This window comes from Zootoca vivipara, chromosome 3 (genome assembly GCF_963506605.1).
Source record: "Zootoca vivipara chromosome 3, rZooViv1.1, whole genome shotgun sequence".
Taxonomy (NCBI): Eukaryota; Metazoa; Chordata; class Lepidosauria; order Squamata; family Lacertidae; genus Zootoca; species Zootoca vivipara.
In genome coordinates this window covers 550,267-573,913 of record NC_083278.1, presented here as the reverse complement: position 1 = coordinate 573,913, position 23,647 = coordinate 550,267, and the positions used below count along the sequence as shown (strand labels likewise).

General features: G+C 42.9%; 1 protein-coding gene across 4 annotated transcripts in view; it reads right to left on the bottom strand.

Annotated features, from left to right (window-relative positions):
* The window catches only part of PKHD1 (PKHD1 ciliary IPT domain containing fibrocystin/polyductin), a 248,505-nt gene that overhangs the window by 199,225 nt on the left and 25,633 nt on the right, over positions 1-23,647 (bottom strand). For 3 of the 4 annotated variants that reach the window (XM_035110412.2, XM_060272303.1, XM_060272304.1), the window contains exons 12-26: positions 23,385-23,480; positions 23,021-23,159; positions 20,709-20,823; positions 17,845-18,120; positions 16,422-16,511; positions 14,941-15,031; positions 12,380-12,518; positions 12,160-12,296; positions 11,101-11,285; positions 9,567-9,689; positions 9,050-9,155; positions 7,814-8,092; positions 5,213-5,343; positions 3,346-3,481; positions 446-641 (exon numbers count right to left, since the gene is read on the bottom strand). In XM_035110412.2, the coding sequence (XP_034966303.2) occupies positions 446-641; positions 3,346-3,481; positions 5,213-5,343; positions 7,814-8,092; positions 9,050-9,155; positions 9,567-9,689; positions 11,101-11,285; positions 12,160-12,296; positions 12,380-12,518; positions 14,941-15,031; positions 16,422-16,511; positions 17,845-18,120; positions 20,709-20,823; positions 23,021-23,159; positions 23,385-23,480 (2,239 nt within the window). The remainder of the gene's footprint in view (positions 1-445; positions 642-3,345; positions 3,482-5,212; positions 5,344-7,813; positions 8,093-9,049; positions 9,156-9,566; positions 9,690-11,100; positions 11,286-12,159; positions 12,297-12,379; positions 12,519-14,940; positions 15,032-16,421; positions 16,512-17,844; positions 18,121-20,708; positions 20,824-23,020; positions 23,160-23,384; positions 23,481-23,647) is intronic. The other variant, XM_060272305.1, reaches the window with a different exon arrangement.

The window sequence follows — 23,647 nt, the reverse complement described above, 5'->3', positions numbered from 1 at the left end:
CTGCTCAGACCCTGACCTAGAAGGCACAAGTCAAGCAGAAAACCTCTCACCCCCATGTTTGCTAGGCACAGGACTAGCAAGTGTGGACAAGCCCTAGCTGTCTGGAGGCTTTAATTTTTTACTCTGAGCTCATCTTCTTACTGTTTGAGAAGAGCCTGTCTGAATAATTTTTAGTTTTTCAGTCTAAAGAATTGAAATAACTTACCACAGCCCATACATAGATGTTTGTGTGTAAGTGTACACACACACACACATCTACAACCATGATATTAAACCCTTCAGAATAGTTCGATCAGCAAGAAAACACTAAAACATTTTTAAATAATACCCAAACAACATAGATCTCGCTTGTCAGCAAATATTCATTGGTAGGGATTATATTACAGTCTCATTTTTTATCATTCCCTTAAAAGAATTCACAGTAAATTAAGTTATATTTGCTTACCCGCTAGTGCCTAGTGAGACGTTATTGAAAATGACAGAAAAGCTGTATAATCCATTTGTCAGAGAAGGCAGCACCACACTGATTCCATGATCTGATAGTGCTTGGATTTGTCCTACAGACTCCTGAATTTTGAACTGCACGCCCAGACAGGTATAATTGGTGAGGGGTGATATTCCTATGTGGAGCACCTGACCCCCTGCAGAGAATGAAAGACAACTTGGAGACGTTGCTATTAATACAGTGAAAAGCATGACCTATTTCCATGACAAATGCTGATGCAGTGGAAGAAGAATATAGCCATTGTGGCTGGTTGCCACTGATAGACTTATCCTCTTTCAATGTATTCAATCCTCTTTCAAAGCCTGTTGAGTGGCAAAACAAGACACGACACAAGGTAGTAAATTCCGGGGGGTGACCCAGAGCAGAAGCAGCCCCCTTTTATTGAGATTCTGTTACAAAGTAAATCATTAACAACCAGTGCAGTCTTCCTCCAATGACAGCCAGGACATCCCAGAAAAGGTGGTACTTCCCCATGTGTCACATCCTGCCAACACCCAAATTTCCCTCCATAAGGGAAGTGCCTGATCCTCACGTATCCCTCAGACACCTCCTTATCACATGTGCACTCTTTACACATTCCCCTCCTCTCAATCTTGTGACTACTGCTAGCTTCCCAAAACCTCCTCCCCATTCCATTGTTTTCCTCCCGACCTGGGTTCAACCTTTCTGGCTTAAACCTGCTTCCCCTGACACAACTTGCCCAAACCAGTTCCATCCTGCTCTCCCCACCTCTATCCAGTCCTGTGGTGACCTGCTGCCCTGCTCTGTCCCAATGACCCAACCTATAGATATGTGTGTGCCTATACTGACGTACAATGTGGCTTGCCAGCATTGCACGCGATAACAACCTTTTACATTTGACAGCTCTACTTGCCAGGCTTGATGTGGCTTGCCGACATCAACCCCAGGATCACTCCCACATCAGCCATCCAAGTGGAGGGAGTGAATTCTACTGTGAAGAAGTACAGTGGTACCTCTGGTTACGAACTTAATTCATTCCGGAGGTCCGTTCTTAACCTGAGGTACCACTTGAGCTAATGGGGCCTCCCGCTGCCACCGCGCCGCTGCCGCGCGATTTCTATTCTCATCCTAAGGTAAAGTTCTTAACCCGAGGTACTACTTCCAGGTTAGCGGAGTCTGTAACCCAAAGTGTTTGTAACCCGAGTTACCATTGTACATTCATTTGTCTGCCCTGACTCTTCCAACATTTAGCTTCATTGGATAGCCCCAAGTTATCACATTACGAGAGATGGGGGAACTTTTCACTAGTCACTTTCTCCACACCATCAACCACCTCCCTTTTCACTCACCTTTTCTCCAAATTATAAAGCTCCAAATGTTGCAACATTTCCTCATATGGGACTTGCTCCATCCCCTTGGTCCTTTTGGTTGCCCTGTTTCTGTACCTTTTCCAGCTCTACAATAGTCTTTTTGAGGTGACCAGAACTTTACAAAGCATCCCAAGAGTGAATGGACCATAGAGGTGTATAATGGCATCATAATATTGGCAGCTTTGTTTTCAGTCCCTGTCCTAAGGATACCTAACATGGAATTTGTATTTTTCTCAGCTGCTGTTCATTGAGTCACCATTTTCATTCTGCTGTCTATCTACTATGACCCTAGGCCAGGGGTCGACAAGGTTTGCCTTGCCTTGGCCGGTTCACTCCAGCGGAGATCCTTCCATGGGCTGGATCACACACGTGACTGCAATCTCCAGTGCCATGAAAGCCAGTCCCTGCGTCGCACTGCACCACTTTAGCACAGCATGTGGGGACTCACCGAGCAGGTGGCTCGGTTCGGGGGCAGCTCATGGGCCAGTTAAATGACCCGCTTGTGGCCCATGGGCCTTAGGTTGCCGACCCCTGCCCTAGTCAATCACCGCCAGTTCAGACCTCATTAACATATATGTAAAATCAGTATTCGGATGTAAGCTGCCATTGATATGGAGGTCTTATCAGTTAATAGTCATCAATAGATCTAATCTCCTTTCTTTGCTGGCTCTTATCAATCCTTTCATTCAATTGGTACTCAAGGACTATTCTGCACTCACAGTGCATGTGGGATTTTCTTCTGAAGGTGAACTACATGAGGCATGTGCGTGTTCTCAGGCTTCAGCAGCATGACAGGATATTGAATAAGGAGCAGAGGAGTGGCATCCACAATCTCCTTACCTATATTTCAAATACTGTAATAAGATGAACAAGCAAATCTGCCAGCTTTGAGTATGAATGTGCTTATACCAGCCCATGACAGTAAGGCCTCATCCACACTTCTGCTTGTCCACTGCTTTCTCCTGGGAAAACTCTTTGTTTACTGCTAAATTGGAGCAAACAGCAAGTGGGTTCGTTACGGATTGACGTTTGCTCAGATTTAGCACTAGAGAGCATGTTTCCTGGGCTAAAGCAATGGGGCAAAGGCAAAAACACTGGGACCCATGTCTAGAAAGTGTGGGAGAACAGGAAAATTGCTTGGACCCATGCTTTCTAGGCACAGGACGAGTAGAAGACCTGAGACAGTAGAAGTGTGGTCTCCAGGCCCATTTCAGAAAATGTAATTCATTCTATTATTATTTCCACAAGAAGCTGCTTGGGGCAAGCGCCTGTTTTCCCACTGACACACATAACACCAGGAGCAGTTTATTTATATGAATCACCAATGTATCTGAGCTGCTGTGTCCTCTTCCTGCATTGTTTAGAACCACTTCTGAAACATATAATGTGCAGCCAGTTACATTTTAAAATACCTAAACAAAGGAAAATTGGAAGAAGAGGAAGAGGAGGAGGAAGAAGAAGATAACAACAACGATGATGGTGATGTACAGGGATTTTTGCCCCTTTTACCTGCTGTGCTGCTTCTGTTTCTGCTCCATGACAAAATGAGTGGATTTAGTGATGGATCATATGTGAATGTATTGGCAAAGACTGCAGGCCCGTGCTCATTAACCAGCATGAGACGGGGAGTATAGTCTTCTCCACTCTGGAAGGAATGAACAGAAAATGAATAACCGTAGGGACTGTGCACTAGTAAGTCATTTCCTCCAGAGACAATGAAAGGTAGTAGGTTTGAGGTAATACGCATGTGTTGATTAGTGCTTTTACACTACGTAACAGCCACTCATCCCTCCTGTAATGAGGATCCTGTTGCTCCTAAACCATTGTACAGTGGCATTCAACTGGTTAATTGCATGAATGCTTGCACAATGGGACATTCACCTCTCTCCTCGCCTCATGCACAACCTGCACTATTCCCAGATCTGCTATGGAGGGTTGGGGGCAAATGTCATAACAGATTTAGGGCACCCGGGGGGTGTCATTGTGGGAGCAGAAGTCATTCAGCTCACACAATTATTTAGTTGAATACTGTGCAAAGGGACCTACTTCTGAGCAGAAATGTATACAATTGTACAATAAGTTAAATAGGCAATGACTTACTAATAAGCCTCTGATCTTTAGCTCCTGCACAGCATTGGCCATTAGGTGGGGGATTCTTTCACATCCACCTGTACTTTTTGTGCAATAGTATTTGCTGAAACTAATTTATAGAGCAGTGGTCCCCAACAGGTGGTCCGCGGACCCCCAGGGGTCCGCGAGCTACCGTATGCCAGAGGGGTCCGCAAGATGCTATTAGAATAAAAAATATATTAAATATATTTCGTATGATAACAGATTTTTTGTTTTGGCCGCTTCCTGCATGAGCAGAGTCTAGCGCAAAACTAGAATTAGATAGAGGCAGTAGTTCTGCTGTATGCCGTTAGGTGGCGCTTTACAAACACTACTGTTTTGCAAAGAGGCAGCGCACGCATTCTACTAACGCTCACCTCCCCAAGATGCTTTGCGCGTGTCGGCTTCATTTGTGCGCTACTGCGCAGGTATCCTGTCTTCTCCATTCCCCTCCCTCCTCCCTGGCGCGCACTGCCTCTTTACAAAACAGTAGTGTTTGTAAACAAAGCGTTGTTTTTCGCGGAAGCTACAGTTCGCGTAGTTAAAAATGGACCGTTGGTTAAAAAGTGGTTCATCTCATTAAGAACTGAAAATTAAAACTAACTGTATACTGATGGAGTACTCTGTTGTAACTGTAAAAAACGTATAAATATAAAATATAAAAAGACTCTTAATTTGGCTCTCACTTTTTAATTTTAGGATTAGGAATTAATGGGGGTCCTTGTCACAATAGCGGCTCGATGAGGGGTCCTCGAGAAAATTTTGTTGGGAACCCCTGTTATAGAGAATAACTGAACTCAGATGAACCCACCACAGGAATAACACATGCTATGCATGTTGTGCAAGGGAAAGTTGGAGGGGAGGGCTTAGATCTTGGGTGGGCAAACTAAGGCCTGGGGGCCGGATGCAGCCCAATTGCCTTCTAAATCCGGCCCGTGGACGGGCCGGGAATCAGCGTGTTTTTACATGAGTAGAATGTGCCCTTTTATTTAAAATGCATCTCTGGGTTATTTGTGGGGCCTGCCTGGTGTTTTGACATGAGTAGAATGTGTGCTTTAATTTAAAATGCATCTCTGGGTTATTTGTGGGGCATAGGAATTCGTTCTTTTCTTCTTCTTCTTCTTCTTCTTCTTCTTCTTCAAAATATAGTCCGGCCCCCCACAAGGTCTGCGGGACAGTGGACCGGCCCCTGCTAAAAAAAGTTTGCTGACCCCTGGCTTAGATCAATTATGCCTTCTCTTGCAACAAAAATGAAGGTATTACTTACCCGAGGAGGAAGCCTGCATTCAATTTTCATTGAATTGCTGGTATTGGCATTAATTGGACAGGGCTGGGAACCAAATTGCACCGAGATTATCCCATCTAAGCCTGAACCCATGATGGTTACTGGAATCCCTCCTATAAAAACCAGGATTTCATTACAACAAACATGCAGGAATGTCATTTGAAAAACCATTCATACGTGCGCCACTGCTATAATAGTGCATGTTTTAAAAGATTAGGAGGATCTGAAAATTTGGATTCTTTTCTTTACCTCTCTGCCTTTGCCTTCCATATGCCTATGGTCCTAAACCTCAGGTAGTTTCAAGACAGCCTCCTGATTTGTTTGCATAACGTTTGCAGGGAGGTTAGACAATGTCGGCTTTTTATTGCACTTTTGTTCTGATTTCTTTGTAGAGAGGTTAGACAACACTGACTGCATCAAACAAATGTTATTCCAGTGCCGTTTTGTGTCGTTTTCCTCGTCACAAAAAGTGCAATTTGGGGGGTGGGGAGTAGGTTTGTTGTGCAAGAGCTCCAAGTCAACTTTTAATTGTATAGCATGAGTTGTTGACTGAATCCCATCAAAATTAGCATCAGTCTGGAACTGCCCTCAGATTGCCATCTCCTGGCAGGGATATTCAGAAAGGCTTTTAAAGGAAACCACAAAGCAAAAGATTAACCTTAAATGGACCTAGGTTATTCCAAAAGTTTTAAAGCATCTGTTCAATCTCTCCAGGGCCATCTTGAGCATATCCGGTGCCACGGTGCAAAGTTCCCTCCGCCCCCCGTTTCCCAGAGTTTTTTAGGGAGGACGGCGCTGCCGGCAGAGCTGGAGGAGGCAGGCAGTGGCTGGAGGGCGGTTCCTCTGGCGGGTAAGAGGCGGAGGCTGGACGCTGTGCCTCCCAGCTTAGCTGGCCACTTCGTGCCGCAGTGGCCATGGCAGACGGAGGCTCCGGGGGCACGGCATGGCGGAGGCGGGCAAGGGCGGTGAGCTAATGCCGGGAGGCAACACATCTAGCCTCCGCCTCTTCCCTGGCGCCCTGGTGCCCTGCACTACTAGCCTCTATGGGTAAGATACCCCTGAATCTCTCTGAGCTAGAGTATCATCAACTTTTTGAGACATTCAGACAGGACCAAAAAAAAAAAATGGATTTGCCAATGAGCCATCTAAATTTGAAATAGAGCTGTTAAATAATGACACCAAGATTATCTCTAGGGTGTACCAACTCCTCCTTGACTGGGAAGTCAAGGAGGAGGAGGTGAAGGCGGTAATGATCAAGTGGGTGCAGGATATCGGATGCCCTATTATGATGAGAGAATGGGAATCACAGCATGAACTTTACTGCATGCTGCTACCCTTAAAGAAAATATGGTGAAAATGCAGTTTCGGTGGTCCCTTACACCATCAAAACTCTCCAAGATGTATAAAAATAGTTCGAATACCGGTAAGTGTTGGAAGTGTAGAGAAAAAGTAGGAGATTTTTACCATATGTAGTGGACATGCAGAAAGGTCAAGGAGTTATGGAATATTGTTTATGATGGATGAAAAAAATGTTTAAATTAATATTTTTAAAGAAACCAGAAGCTTTTCTGTTGGGAATTTTAGGCAGAGATATCCCGAAAAATATAAGAGAAATCTTTTTATATGCAACAGTGGCCACTCTATAGCATCTAATTGGAAGGGGGGGAAGATACCAACACTAACAGAATGGCAAAATAAATTATTAGACTACAGTGGAACCTCGGTTTACGAACGCAATCCGTTCCATGGAGGCATTCGTAAACAGAGGTATTCGCTCCCCGAAGGCATGCTTTTGCGCGTGCGTGAAGCGCCGATAGAGCGCTTTTGCGCATGCGCAAGCTGAGCAGAAGCGATCTGCTCATCCGACGCCACAGAACCCGGATGTAAACACTTCTGGGTCCACGGCATTCGTAAACGGAGGCGTTCATAAACAGAGGTAGTTGTAAACCAAGGTTCCACTGTATGTGGAAATGGCTCAATTAACAATTGGTTAAGAGGTAACACAAAACAATCATTTTCTCAAAAATGGGAAATGTTTAAGAGATACAAAAAAAATAACAGTTACATATTATCTATAGCAGTGTTTGAATGACCCTTGTGTATGTAAAATATTAAGAAATAAAGAAAAATCGGTACAATGTGTTGTAAGAAAGTATATTAAATGTAAGGTAATAATTATAAGTACATTCAAAATCATAAAGGTCAACAATATCATGGGAAGTCTACATTTATTTTATTTTACTTTATTTTGTTACATGGCACTTTATTTTATGTAATATTATTTGATCTTAGCTTAGTTGAAATCTAGGTTGAACTAGAAGTTTAAATTAACAGCTTATGGTAAATTAATTTAAGATTTTTTCCCCCTTTGTATGTATATGTTTGTGTGAAGTTAAATCTGTAATTATATTAATGAATTTCAATAGAGAATTTTTTTTCCACACAAAAAACATAACATCACTAGATCTCTCCCTGCTTCTTTGTTTTCCAGCCTTTGGAGCTGGAAGAACAGCAATTGAAGTAAACATGTGTAAAACCAGCTCTATGATATGCTTACAGGAAGTTCGAGCGAATGACACATACCAATCTCTGAAGCAGTAGGAGGTTCAACAGAAGTCAACCTAGGCGTAATCCTCAGAAGGATGCCACCTTTTCTACTAGCATTGACTGCAAATCCATGGGGTCTCACCAGTACTGTAAGCTTATACAAGCCAACCGGCAACAAGTTCATCTGGCAAATAGCATTGGTGTGATTTGAACTCAAGACTTCACAGCGTGTGTGGTTCACTTCTATGAGCAAAGAACTACTATTTGAACTCAGGCCAGAACCTGTGATATTCATGACTATATGAACTCCATCATCTGAAAGAATAAGTTCAGAATTACAAAACAACAAAACAAAGTATCAGTAACATATCATTTTTATTATTAAAATAAATTTCAAGATTTTACCATTTCTTTCTTACAAAAAGAAAAAGGGGGAAAAAACCAGATAAAGTTAGGAGGTGGTCATGCAGAACCCTCCCGGTGATAGGACCAGAACCACTGCAGAATGGTGAACCTGAAGCACACCTCCTGGGGATGGTCCAGGAAGATATTATGCTGAATGGTAGCAAAAGCTGAGTCTGGCTGTGGGGCGGGTGGAGGGAAAGCCCCAGAGCCGCGTGCAGCATTTGACCGGCTTTCCCTCCGCCCGCCTCACAGCCAACCAGCAAAAGGGACGTCTCCCTTCTCCCTGGCTGGCTGTGGGGCGGGTGGAGGGAAAGCCAGCCAAACGCTGTGCGTGGCTCTGGGGCTTTCCCTTCGCCCACCGCACAGCCAGCTGGCTAGAGGGGACGTCTCCCTTCTCCCTGGCTGGCTGGGGCGGTGGCGGGGGGTGGCAGGGGGCAGGCTGGCCAGCGCCCCCTCCATTTTGGTGCCCTAGGCAACTGCCGAGTTTGCCTAAATGGACATGCCGGCCTTGCTGAGAGATTAAGCAGAAGTTGCAGGGGTACGCCTGGTAGTGGCTATCCCACCAGGGCAACAAAAGCAGGTCTGGTCACAAACTCTGGCCTGAATCCTGATTGGAATGGTTGGGGGGAATTTGCAACTCAGGGTGTGATTATTATTTTTTGGGAAGAGGCTACTCTACTGCCTCCTTCAAAGTGGCAGGCCCCACCCCTTCATGCAAAGATGTGTTAATCACTAAGGTTTGGAGCCTTTTAGTTGTGCCCCCCACACACACACACACCTCAGCTAGCTTTAATGAGGGATGAAGGCTAATTCTACAATCAAAAGAACCAGGACATCAGAGATATTAAAAGAAACTGATAGCATTACCTATAAAGTATTCAACATTACTGACCAAAGGGGTCAATTCCCAGAGATACTGAAATGTACATGAACCGGAACAGTTTGCTGGAATATCATTCACTGTAACCACAACCTAGAAAGTCAAAGGAAATTATTAGACAATTGTTCATCATTTGTTTGATGAAAGAATACATTTTTAAATGAAAGCTTCTAAGTGCATTCTACTGAATCTACAGAGATAACTCCTCCTGATAAGAAACACAGGTGGTTAGAAAGCCCTTTCAGATCTCCCCACGAAGCAAGAAAGTTAGGTGTGGCCTAGGGGAACCCAGGACATGAGTGGCAAGGGCAGCAGAAGGGCACAGCCCCACCTCCCCAGTTTGAGACCTCACACATTTTTTTGATGCCTGAAGGACGCTCTAGACTAGAGTGTCTACCGATGTTCACAAAATGAGAATATCCACAGCAAGGTAATTCATGGTCAATTCTGTGATACGTTAAAACACTCAGCGTTCATGAGATACAGTGTCTGTCCACTTCATACCTGTGTAAAATTATTTGGGGTAGCAAGCATGTCTCCAAATATTGGACCAATAAAAACACCACCATCAAATACTACACGGTGTGTAATAGCTGGGCGCAAACCAGTGAGGTTTTCAGCAGACACCTTGAAGGGGAAAACGAAAACCGCCTTATGTATCCAAACATGGGAATAGTTTGCTAGACTAAACTGGTTATCACTAGAACTCTGATAATGGACACAGATGGACCCATGCAAAACAAATTCCTGTTTTTACGCTCCCTCCCTCTTGGTCAGTCACCCATATTTTCTGGCTTCATGGAGCTGGTCCAAAGACAGCTGCCTCTTCTGCCACCCCCTCTTCTTGATTGGCAACTCACCTTCGCCCTTCCCTCAGGGAAAGGGAAAGGGAGGCATTCTGTAAAATAGCACTGTTTAAAATGTGGGGGTCTGGGGAGGAGTCATGATTGTGGGATATTTAAAGTGCAGCCAAACCAACAATTCCTGTTATGCTAGATAGGCACATGATAGGAGCTGAAGCTCTCGGTTTTCCTGTAAACTTGCTAGAGGAAACTCTGTGAGAGACACTCACACTGTGACCTTACACACCCTTCTGACTCTGTTTCCATCTCTTGCTGCTGTGCCAGCAACGCAAGAACATCTACAAAGCTCAGACTACCGGTACATTTTAAGCTAGACTTAAGTATGTCTTCATAACTGAATAACCATTGTAAGTCTGCCTGAAGAAAGCTGCTGTATCTGTTCCTCTTCTGAGTGTGTAGATGTTATTTCTATCTTTTACAAGACTGTTTGTGCGATTGTTATTTTAAGGGGCAGGAAAAGGGAAAATACCAGGGAAATCCCGTCTGCCTTAAAGCATCCTGGATTACTTAAACTAAAAGGCTAAAACTACCTATCTAAGTTTCCTTTTAAGCTGCAAAGGGATAGCACTCTGCTGAACTCACAAACACAAGAAAGAAAGGATAATATCTAATAAATATATCCTCTCCTAGCATCTATTCATATCCCAACAATGATGAGTTGCCATCTCATGAAGCTTGGAAAAAGCTACGTTTTGTGCTTTAATTATATTTTGCATTGCATTTTAAATGTTGTGAGCTGCTTTGGGACACAATTTCTAGATGAAAAGCAGGGTAAAATAAAATACTGACGGGAAGAAAGCACAGGTGGAAAAGATGAGGCTTCCTCAAAGCCAGTTCAAGTACAGCCATGGTACAGCCATGCCTCCATGTCTGAAGGTCTCTCCTCTTTGGAAGCTTTTTATAAGTGGGAAGATGCAGTAATTGCCTGTTTGTTTGAGATACCTCTCCTGCCAAGGGAGCAAAGCACTGTAGGTACATTCTGGTTGTACAATGCATTTACAAGCATAGAAAATAACAAGGCAAAGGGGGATGAGATTGATGATAAAGAAATTCTGGATTGAAGTAATAAAGGTCCAGGGCAAGAGCACATGTACAGGCAGAAACTGTGAATGAATTAATCTTGAATATAAAGAAATACTGAGCAGTCAATTGGATATATTTAAATATTGTCTTACACTGATGAAATTGGGTAAATCACCAATCATTGAGGTCCAGGTCAGTGTCCATATACTTTGATAACAATTGCTCGAGTCCTTAGACACCGAAAAGTCACTGGCATTCACATACTGAGCTGTGAAATTATCACTGTAGGCTTGCAGGAGCCTGCGGAGGTGATGGGCAGAGATGGATACTGGAATGCCTGGGGAAAGGATTATATAAAGTAACCTAAGTCGGTAACCAAGAAACCTTAGAAGAAGAAGAAGTGATTAAATAATGAAGTACAAGTTTCGTGAAATGTGAACATATTGCATGAAACTGGTTGCTGTGTTTAGCATATCGATAGGGCTTTTTTGGTGTCTCAGCAGCAACACAGCTCTTTAGGGCTAATCTAGACACGTGATTTAGGTATGGAATTCTCTCAATCAGATAGAAAGTGGGGAGCTGGAGGGGGGTTGGCTAGAGAGAAGGTAGAGGTCTGATTTTAAAGCAAAGGGGTTGTGCAGTTGAGGAACACATTCCCTGTCCCCCAGAGCTTATCTTCCCTTAGTTCCCATGCTCCAAGGACTGTTCTCCTAACAGGACCTCTGAAACCAGAAGTGATCCTGAGAGAAAGTTACTTAAAGACAGAGGCTGAATGGAGGTAAGTCACAGAGCAGTGGGGAAAGGGTTCCTTTTAAAACCGAAATCTAATCCCTAATCCTCCTTTGTGACATGACTGGAATAGTTTCATATTTAAATGCATGGAAGAGACATGCTTGTGATCTGTTTAGCCCAGCATCTAGCAAGTTTAAGTTTAGCTGATTTCTATGCTACTGTGCCCAACATGGCTCACAACAAGCATTAACCTATTGTCAAAATACAAAACTTTAAAAAATAAATAAACAGTTCAAACAAGACGAAATAATTGATTCAATAAGCATAAGACAAATGCAGTAGTGCGGTGAAATATTCTGGAGTGAACAATAACATGTAGAGAGCATAATCAGAAGTAACAGGTCAAGAAATAAATCTAAAGCTAGCAATGGCTTCTTCCTACAACTTCCAAAGATGGAGGCTGCATAGCCTCAGTTTACCTGGTACCACAATATTGGGCAGATGGATTTGAAAGGTTCCTCCAAGAGGCGGGGTTGCAGCCTGCACTCTTTGCACGGTCAGATTGATTTGGGCCTCACCCACGTTCCCTCCTGATCCTTCCCAAGGCACAGCTCCTCTGTGTGAGAATGAAACCATGTAAACAGGTGCAGCTTCAAACATTTCAGGAGGGCGCAAAACAATTCTGAAACCAATTCCTACCTCAACGAGAAGAGAGGGAGAGTCTTGCAATAGTCTGCCATTAAGAAGGACACGTTATATACAGGTGAAGCACCAGCCACTGACACGGATTCCACAAGGTTCCCACAATGGCAGACTGCCTTTGGCTCTCTTTGAAATACTGAAAAGGAAATAATAATATCAGGGGTCGGAACCAAGAGTCACACTTTCTGTGGCAGTCACAGGTTGTGGTTCATGAGCATGATAGGAATACAGTAAGCATAGCAAGCTTAGTGATGTATGGAATCTTGAAGACCAAGGGAAGCTATAAATGTAGGAAACTCCAGATTAGTAATAGATATAACAGAAAGTGCGTACAGGCTAAGAATACGTTGAAAGTACAATGAGGTGAATCGGAAGTCAAAAGAATGTGTGATGTTAGATGTTGCACTATTAGTTAAAGTTGAGTGGTCTTCCCAGTAGTGATGAAAGTGAGAGCTGGACCATAAAGAAGGCTGATTGCCAAAGAATTGATGCTTTTGAATTATGGTGCTGGAGGAGACTCTTGAGAGTCCCATGGACTGCAAGAAGATCAAACCTATCCATTCTGAAGGAAATCAGCCCTGAGTGCTCACTGGAAGGACAGATCGTGAAGCTGAGGCTCCAATACTTTGGCCACCTCATGAGAAGAGAAGACTCCCTGGAAAAGACCCTGATGTTGGGAAAGATGGAGGGCACTAGGAGAAGGGGACGACAGAGGACAAGATGGTTGGACAGTGTTCTCGAAGCTACGAACATGAGTTTGACCAAACTGTGGGAGGCAGTGCAAGACAGGAGTGCCTGGCGTGCTCTGGTCCATGGGGTCACGAAGAGTCGGACACGACTAAACGACTAAACAACAACAACAACAACAACAAGCATGGCAAGCACACATTTGTACACTGGAACAAGCTATGACTTCATTTGGTTTATATAGCAGTGGGGTTGTCATGGCCGTAGGGAAAGGATCTCATCTTCAGTTCCACTTAGTCCTTGCTGTTGGAATGCTATTCCTGCAATCAGTTAGGAAACACCCAAAGCACCAATGGGAGTTTGCCAGTGTTAGACCCCAACGTGGTGCCGGCCAGGCATCCAGGTCCCTCTGGCCAACCAGGAGGAGGGGTTGATGCAAGGGCATACCCCCCCTCCTCACTCCCCTTATGGGGGGTCACCCCTTATGTCGTGATCCTGCCCAATGTCATTTCCACCCAAAATCATGAAGAGTTAAAGAATGTCTAACAAAGAAGGAATCAGCGGATCCTTCTGTGACATCATAAACAGATACCAATTGAGGCATTTTGATAAGACTTTTTAGCCTGAAAGAGCTGAGCCTTCCACAAGGGCAGAGGTGAAACAGACTGGCATTATTTTCAACTCTCCTAAACCACTATTAGGATATGGGTGAGCATCTTAAGTTACAACATTATGACATGCACTGATTTTGCAGAGGCAATGGGAAAGAACGGGCACTGCGTGAAAAGTACACGGAACAAAAGAGACACACTGCATATATCTCTTAATCTCCGTAATATATTAGAAATCTATATATAGATATATAAATGTAAAAGGTCTATGTTTGTGTTTTATGACCTTTCTCCGCAACCGCTTGACCGATTGTGGTGAAATTTGGACACAACTGTGAGGGACAGGGGATATCGCGAAGTCCCTCCCCTCCTGAGTTCAAGCCCATCCCCGAGCGCAGGGGAAAGCAGGGAGAGTTCCGATTCCAGTGGGGAAGCAGGAAGTCGTGTCCGAGGCTCAGACAAGGTAGCGGAGCCAGGGTCCCAGGTGGGACAGGAAGGGGCAAGCAAGGGGGGCAGACCCATCCCCCCAACTCCGGAATTGCGCAGAAAGCGGAGAGGGAAGAGGATGGGTCTACCAAAGTTGTTATGCTGGAGAAAAACGCGCCAAACGCCATTCGGAGGTTCTGATTCAAGCTGAGAAGATGTGTCCTTGTAAATAGCATTGCCTTCAGCACTGTAAATACGCAGCACCAATAAAAGATAAAATGCAGAGCTGTGTAGAGTCGTTACTCTGAAGTAGCCCACTCCGGCCACTGTGACAACAACGTTCGCGGGAAAGGTCATGGCTCGGGACAGGGTGGGGCCAATCACAGGGATGAGCCACAGCAATGCGTGGCCGGGCCAGCTAGTGAATATATATTGACCTGACAAACACCATCTACCAATGTCTGGAGAGCTCTTATATATTCAGATGTGTATCCTCCTCCAACTTTACATCCTGCCTGAATTATGAGTGCTCAGAAAGTTTTTGGAGCAGCTTCACAGATTCTGTTGTTTTTACAGAGCCACTAAAGCAGGCATGTCCAAAGTCCATTTTGGGGGCTTAATCCGGCCTGCTGGTTGGTTTAATCCAGCCCCTGTGGCAGTTCATTTCCTGGGGTAAAATCCTTTAAAAAAAACTCAACAACTTTGGCCAGCCCTTTGGCCGGCCCTCACAACCCTTCACTTCATCAAATCTGGCCCTCTTTGGAAAAAGTTTGGACACCCCTGCAAGTATTCTGCTGGCATAAAGATATTCTGAATGGGAAAAGACAACGTTACCTTGCTCAAATCCTTCCCGCAGAATAATTTTGGCAGATGATGGCTGTGTTTCACATTTTGAAGAAGGAAGATCCTCTATCTCTCTCTGGAGCTGCAGATATTAAAAGAGGAACGGAAGGGCAAATAAGAGCAAAGCCATGTGCAGGCTGCAGAGGTGAATTTAGATAGGGGAAACATAATGGGGGCAAAGGTTAAAACTAGGAGACAATGGCTTTTAAGGCTGTTTAAAAAAAATTAACCCTAAGCGTCTTCAGTTGTGCGTGTGAATACAATTTCAGAGACCAATACATACAATGTCTTTTGCTGTACATTTATTGGGTTTTAAAAGGTGGGCATACTTTGCATACCCATTACTTCAATAGAAAGTGTGACTTGAAGGGAAACTTGTCCCATAGAAAAGCATTACCTAAGAGGCATAACAAATACCATAGTTTATTTTCACAATCCAAGAGAAATCTATGTATTTTGCGTGGTTTTTTCAATTTCTCATATAACAATGACAAAAATGAAATATATTTTCTAGCAATTTAGAAGTTTCTGGTAATATAGCTTCTGGAAAATATCCATGTATTGATTGTACAGCCATTCCTGAAACAATAAAAAATTTAAATTGTGCTTTGCTCTTATCACCCATAAGAGCTTTTGCACTTGACAGGAATTGTACTGTTCTTCTATGTAACGTTGCAACAGAAAACCACAATTTTATTACAGTTTTTGAAAGATTTTTTTAAAAAATAAAGATATTATTAGTAGTAGTAGTATTTATTGACTTTATATACCCGGAGAGTAGAAAACCACAAAATACATAATCAAAATTAAAAACAACAACCCAAAAACTTCCCACCCCACAAAAAACACATTTTAAAAGGGCATACGATCCTCACAACATTTAAAGTAAGACAATTAACAAACCTGGACAAGAACCACCCACTGGAAAGACCATGATCTTAGAAATGTTTGCAAGAAGACCAGAAGATGCCTTAAAGCAAATCAGACCATTGGTCCATCGACCCCCCTATCGTCTACTCTGACTGTTTGTGGCTCTCTAGGGTTTCAGACATAGGAAAGTCCCAACCTTACCTGAAGAGGTCAGGGATTGAAGCTGAAGTATTTTGCATGCAAAACATGTGCCCTACTACTGAGCCATGACTCTCCCCAATATTCCATGTTGAAAATCACATTTCATACCACAATATTTTCCTGACCCTTAATTTATTGGTCCTGAGTTGAGAAGGGCCAGAAAGTCCCATGTTTAATCCCCAGCACCTCCAGGTAGGATTGTGAAGATTCCTGTCTGAAACCCTAGAAGAGATCCACTGTCGCTGAAGGTCAAGAATACTGAACTAGATTGGCTCATACGTAGCTGGATTTTGAGAATTTCTCCATGCTGATAAATGACGCTCAGAAAGTATCTTGTAATACCCTCCCAATGATTCTATAACCAAAAGTATTTATTGGCCTGCAGCGGTAATTTGACTTACTTGTTCAGCTGTAATATTTGTTGACATAAGGTTGGTGGTCACATTGTCCCAGGCAAGCCTGAACCATCCTGTACCAGATAGTATCAGCATCTATAAAGCAGAAAGACCCTTGCAAAGTATGAATATTTATTTCCCAGTGGTATTAATATGGAAACTTGAAATAATTATTTCATAGCATTGTAGAGTTGGAAGGGGCCACGAGTACCATCCATCACCCCCCTTGGATTGCAGCAATCTTTCATGGTTGTCACTTAGAGTTTCCAACATTCACCTTAGCTACAAGATCAATATGATCTCTGTCATTAAAAATTGTGTCAGGAGTATGGGCAGGAGTCAGGCTCTGGGGCCTGTAGTGCTTTGCAGGACTGGGGCCTGCCTCAGCTTGCGCTGGAGAAGCAGGGAGTGGCCACTCAGGTGAGGCCTCAGCTTGTGCTGGAGAGGCAAGGAGTGACCACTCAGGTGAGGCCACTTGATACCTCACTGCACCTGGTGGCAGGAGCTGGGAGGGATAAAAGCTCAGCATTTCCCTTCAGCTCTTTGCCACAGCAACGCTATTCCTGCCTGGTTGCCTCTGGCCCCTTGCTCCTTGGACCCTTGCCTTGCAGACGCCTTGCTCCTTGGACCCTCGCCTTTGCCGACGCCTTGATCCTCGACCCTTGGACCTCTGCCTTGCCAACACCTTGCTCCTTGACTCCCAGACCTTCGCTTCTGCCTTGTTCCTTGACCCTGTGACTGCCTGCTGCTGGACCCTCAACCCTGCACCTGTTCCTGCCTCTGCACCACCATCTTGCCTCTGGTCCTGACGTCCTCAGCCAGGGCTTCAACCGCCCACCGACCAGACCGTGACAAATTGACTCCCTAAAATCTGTAGACTCATTCTATTTAGCAGCCACTGAAAAAGAACTTCTGGAATCAAGTCAGTGGCTATTATGTAATTCAGACCAGCCATGAATCCCAGCACAAAGAAATACTAGCTATGAATGGGATAATCCCATCAAATCCCTAGTTCTTATATAGATTTTGCCCAACGAGGAACTCAAAGAGACTTGGAGACAACTTTCACAATCTTTTTTTTAAAACAACAACAACAATAAAGTTCCCATAAATTGTCTTATTCGGAAACCAGTGAACTAAATGTTTTCAACACGTGTTGATATTTCCTGGCTCAATGCATTTTGGATTACTTTCGAGTATGTGTAGTGAAATGGTCACAAACGTCAATCCTCAGAGAACTCAACCAACATTCGTTCTGATTCAGCAGTAAAAAAAAAAAAACAGGTTTCCCAGGGGAAAGCAGCAAGACCAAAAGGGGGGAAAAAACCACCTCTCAATCCCCTGACTAGAAATCACTTGAAATCATGGAAAGGGCCCAGAATCACAACCTCTACAAATATGAGGCTCAGCTCACAACCATGAGACTAACCTGTATTTCAGGAAGCCTAACTGCAGAGGCCTGTATTTTGTGCTTCTCTCTGCGATAGGTATTAACCACACTGGGATTCAGCCAAGTATTGTGCACCTGGACTCCAACTCTCATTCCATTCTTTGGCGACTTCCCATGATGCACAGCTTCCAAATAGTACACTGAACCACCAGTAAGCTCAAATTTCTCAGATTTTGGCTTCCAGGGGTGGCTCCAGTTCTCCTCCCAATGCGCTGACCACTCAGGAATGCCAGCAGGAATAGATGCAATTTCCACCTGTTTTCAAGTAAGCAACAGTAGTTATTCATTGCATTTATACCCACCTTGTTCTGCAAGGAGCTCAAGGTGGCATGGGCAGTTCTTTCCCTCCTCAATTAATCCCCAAATGTCATGACACTGGGAGCCTGTCTTAATTTCAGCTGGTAATTAATTGCAGACAGCTGGAGATGCAACACTAAAAGCCTGGTTTCTAGTACAAACCAAGCACAACTGCGCAAATAAGGTGGTCAGAGTAGCCAAGGACATGCACAAATAAGGTGGTCAGATTAGCCAGATGCATGTTTGGCTAAATAACAGATCTGTTACTTAGCTAACAAAAACCTGTGAATGGCTTGGTAGAAAAATGGATTTACATCCCTCAATGAGGGAAGGTAAGAGTTTATGAGGTCTTTCAAAAATAAGCCGTCACATCAGCAGTCTGTCAAAGGAGGCTTCTAATTCCAGCTCATTTTGAAAATTAATGGCACTAAATATCAGGCAGAAGATCTATTGTGTTCATGAACTTGTCTTTTGGGGAATGGGCACCACTTTAACAAAACATCACTAGACTAGAATTTTGGATCATGCATGTCACACATTTTGACAGCACCTCTGAAGACAGGTGCTCATCCACACTGCTCTTTCCAGGCACAGGGCTGTGTTTTAATGCTCAGAAGCTATAGTTCTATCCAGCTTGAATACCAAGAAAGTCACCTCTCAACTCTCCTCTCTCTAAGGGCAGATCTGCACTCATGGCTTATAAGGTTAGTCATGTCTTATTAAAATGTGACACCAGAGGGCGCTGCAGAGCAGTGAGCCACTGGCAAAGGGAAACTGCCATTAAACGTTATAGATTATAAACATTATAGAACATTATATTTAGTAACTTTTAAAAGATCAATGTAGATCCAGCCCAACTCTCTCTCCTGCTTTTCCCTTCCCCTTCCAAAGTGCTGACTCCGCCCACCTCTGGCGAGCTGCACCGGCAGCCAATCAGAGGGAGGCTACAGTTCGGCCCTCTGGTGGAATTCCGCAACACTGCACCACCAAACTGGTTGCACTGAGCTTTCCGTCACAGAGGTTGATCATTTATTTTGATATCCGGTATATTGGTCTTGTCCAAAACCCTTTCATGAGAAAGAGGACAAAAAGTTGGAGGTTAAAAAAAGTTGGAGGACAAAAAGTTGGAGGTTTATGTTTTGTCAAAAGTATTCAGCAGCAGGGTAGAATACATAATACTTCTGTTGAACAACAACTGCAGAATACACTGCAATGCCAAAGGTCAGTTAGTCAACATATCTTGTTTCAGTCATTGATAAAACTAATTTCACTTGTTCAGCAAAATCACCTCTGTTTAGGATTGGGCAAGAGACTGCTACCGACCTCCAAAGTTAGCAGTGAGGAGAAGTGAAAAAAAAATATTTGATCTTTTGCATGTTTTACGGGCAAGACAACCAACCAGAAGAAGCAATCCCGTGAGAGAACATTTCTTTCTTTATTAACAAGAGATGAACAATCGCTTTAACCGAAAACTAGAGAAAAGATTTGTCATCATTTGGTAAACAAAGGATCGTTGTATCCAAGGTGTGCTTTCCCCCAAGGAACATCTTAAAATACTAATAAAGCTGGATCTTTTGAAAAATGTGTTGTGGAATTCTCTCGGCTACTTAGGGACAGTTTAGGCAGGGAGTGTTACATCTGAGAAGTCATAACAAATGAAGTTTCCTTGCATGTGGCAGATAAGTTATTTAGAAAATATTTATTTTCCTCCCTAAGCTAAAGCAATTTAAAAATCAGTTACCATCAGCTATTTCCTTTCTGGTAAGCAAATGATTCATAAGCACTGTGCTAATAAGGGTGACTTATCTTCTGAAGTAACAGTCCTACATCCGGTGTAGTAAGTTAAAGCATGTAAATTTAAGCCCATTTTAAATTTCACCTAGGCCAGGAATTAACTAGATAAAATTAGGCAAGCTCCTCTTATTTCAGACTCCGGCCCCAGCTCCCTGCCAGAAGGGTAGAATCATAGAATTTATAAAGTTGGAAGGGACCACGAGGGTCATCTAGTCCAACCTACTGAAACGCAGTAATATTTTGCCCAACATGGGGCTCATGTTGAGTCTCATGCACTGAGCTTCCCCAGCTGTCTACTAAAGTAATGTATAGGAAACACTTTGAATACTCAAAAAGCACTATATAATGTCAAGAAACTGTAACATTCTACACAATTTAGATTTAACAGAGAAACCTCAAGATGATGACACACTTGTCCATGAATTCATCCCATATGCCACAAATTTACCACCAGCCACCACGGGATAAATTTGTTTTCTCAAAGGAAATAGGATTAAAACTACAATCTAATGCACACTTGCTAAGGAGTAAGTCCCACCAAGCAGAGTGGAGCTTCTTACTAATATACATGGGATCACACCAAACTCCAAAAAGTTGATGAAAACCAATTATGAGCATTCGAAGAAGAAAAATCAACACAGATCCTGCTCTGGAAGTCTAAACAAAGGGCGAGGCCAGCAAGTGCCACAATGCAAAGTTATAAGGATCACAGAATTTTAACTTTTACTTGTAGTAATTTGTGGTATTGGTACCTTGCTTTGGGAGTCTTCGGACAGGCTTAAATACAAAGAAGCCTCGTCATCTGCCTGGATCCAGAATGTGTAATTATTTGTCTGTGGTGCCACAAAAAAACCACATAGTCGTGCCCTGGGTAACAAAACAAAAATGTTATCGAAGCAAACTTCCAGACAAATAAAAAAATTCCTTCAGTAGCACCTTAAAGACCAACTAAGTTTTTATTTTGGTATGAGCTTTCGTGTGCATGCACACTTCTTCAGTGCCTGTTTCCAGACAAATAACAGGCTTCCACTGCTGAGGGAAATATTAGTTACATGAAAGGCTTTAGTTATTACACAATCCAATCATACTTGACTTTTAAAAAGACTTATCTTTATAGAACACCACTGAGACATATATGTTATCTCATCCCAGAATAAAATGTTAGCTTACTAAAGAATCTCCAAGAAATTACCTATAAAAATGATCCTTTCTTGCATAACTAGTCTTGTGAAAATTAGTAAACTCAATAGTAGTTCATTCTAAAAAATAAAATAAAAAGTAGGAAATGTAGTTCCCTATTGATTGCCTCCCCAACCCAACCCACCCCGGCAAATTTATTTACACATATGAAACTGACCAGGGAAGCTCGTGGCTCCTGCCAGTCAGTCTCACCTTTAGGTTCAGAAACTGCAAGTGTAAAAACTGAGAGGGGATGTTGTCTTCAGATAGATTTCATGAAAGTCCATCTGGTTTATTTCCTTAAAAGTTATCAAATTTTCATGTAATGAGATTGTTTCAGGTGCTCATTAAATCAGCACCAGAGAGCTACATCACAATTTCCAGAACCAAGGCTCCTTTCCAATATATGTTGTCATTCTACTGGGTGAATGTTTGGATAGGATATTAAAGACCTTTGGGGAGATTTTGCCATTTCTTCCATAAAGTGCATTTCTCTCCTCCCACAACATCTGTCAGCTATATTTTTTTCTCTGTTCTAAGTATGCAAATACAATGAACATCTATGGAATCACATATTCTGGGCAAATGGTCTGTGAGCTCCGGAAGATTCTGCAGCTGAGCTTATTCTGTCTGGTTCATGTGCCATGTCAATATATGCTAAGGAATTTTATGGTTTTATATATTGATTTTATTCTGTGAACCGCCCTGAGACCCCCAGGTATAGGGTGGTATATTTTATTATTATTATTATTATTATTATTATTATTATTATTATTATTGCCATTGTGATTTGTGATTCCCTACCTCTCAAGCCAGCTGGTATGGAGGTGCCTTCAATCCAGACTCACTTGAAGCTTTGCATGATAAATATGTTTGCCTCAGACTTAGGCTGTGCACACACTCCTTCCCTCTATGTATCCAGCGCACTCCCACCTCTGGTTTGGGAACCGGTGTGCACGCGGCATTAGCCACAAACCCATACCTATCGAGGGGCCATCATGGAGGGGGGTGATAAATTATCAAGGAACAATTACTGCCCTACTAGGGCAGTTCATTAAAAACTTTTTTTTTAAAAAAAAGCATGCCTGCTCCAAAGGTCTTATCTTACTACATGAGGGATTATATAGCTATATATGAAATTTAATGCATATCAGTTAATATCTTGACCCTCCTCCATGAAAACAGTTGTTTACTTGGCCGTTTCCCTATGTCGTGAAGGCTGAAATTTCAATTCAGTGGAGCACTTCCTATTTCCAACCCTAACCCTGCAGAAAGCCAGCTAATTAGACTTTAATTTCATTTTGACATGTTTTTAGGAGGTAATTTAATTATTGTTTGATTTTATACCAATGTTATATATCTGATGTTAGCCATCCTGAACCCGACTTTGGCCAGGGAGGGTGGGATATAAATAAAAGTTGTTTATTATTATTATTATTATTCCTTTGTAAGAAAATATGAAATAACAGAAAACCATTTTTGCAGGCAGAAAAAAATGAATGTGTGTGGGGGGGGGTGACAAGATTTTTTTCGCACCGGGTACCACCTGACCTTCCTACGCCTCTGTACCTATCCTGTGGTTTCTTGTGAAATATTGCTTTATATACCTTTTCCTCAAAACCAGCTTCAATCCAAATTGAGAAAAATAACAACTTAGCTGTTTTTTTAAGCTGGTAATGTGTTCAGGGAAAGGGGCTACTCTCTAACCAAGAAATCTCAGGGCCTTCAAATCAATCTCCATGTTATTTAGAGGAAGCCATGACAGTTAAGCTGCATGTAACACTCATAGTGGATTGTAAATATATCCCAAGTTCCTGTAAAAAGAACTCCACTAAAATAGTGTGAATTGTAGAAAACACCAGAGTCCTTAAAGATAACTGATTACCTGAATGTCTGTTGTCTCTCAAACTGGAAATGTAACGGAGAACTGGCATTAGGGACAAACTGCCAGCGGTACCCAGGAGCTGCTTCAGTAAAATCTGTATCTGATCCATCCCAAACCTCAAAAAGAAGCCCTCTGTTTCCTGAGAAATTGGGGGACAAGAACTTTATCATCTCCAATGAATGAGTTAATGCATCACAACACAAATGGAGAAATGGCAGGTGCTGGCTAAGTAGGAAGACTGTTGATTTTGCATGTGAACAAATGATCTAGAATCCTACAAATCTATGGCTTTGATAATTTGATTGTGATATCAAGCCAATTGTGAGGGAAGCTACCACTTGGACGCGCCATAATAAAAGTGCACCTGGTTTAGGGCCATTGAGTCTTCTGTGCTCACCAACGGCTCCAGTTGTACAGATGATCTTTCGTGGAATAACATGCTTAATTTTGCAGGGACTGCCTGATGAGTGGGAAGAGAAGCATGAATGAGAAGGATAGCGCTTCAGAGCAAAATTCCAGTCCAAGCTACTCAAAGGATCACCACCATGGACGTACTACCACATGCTTCAAAGGAAATGAACACACGTTGTGGTACACCTCTAGGGACATTCACATTTCCAGAACCAT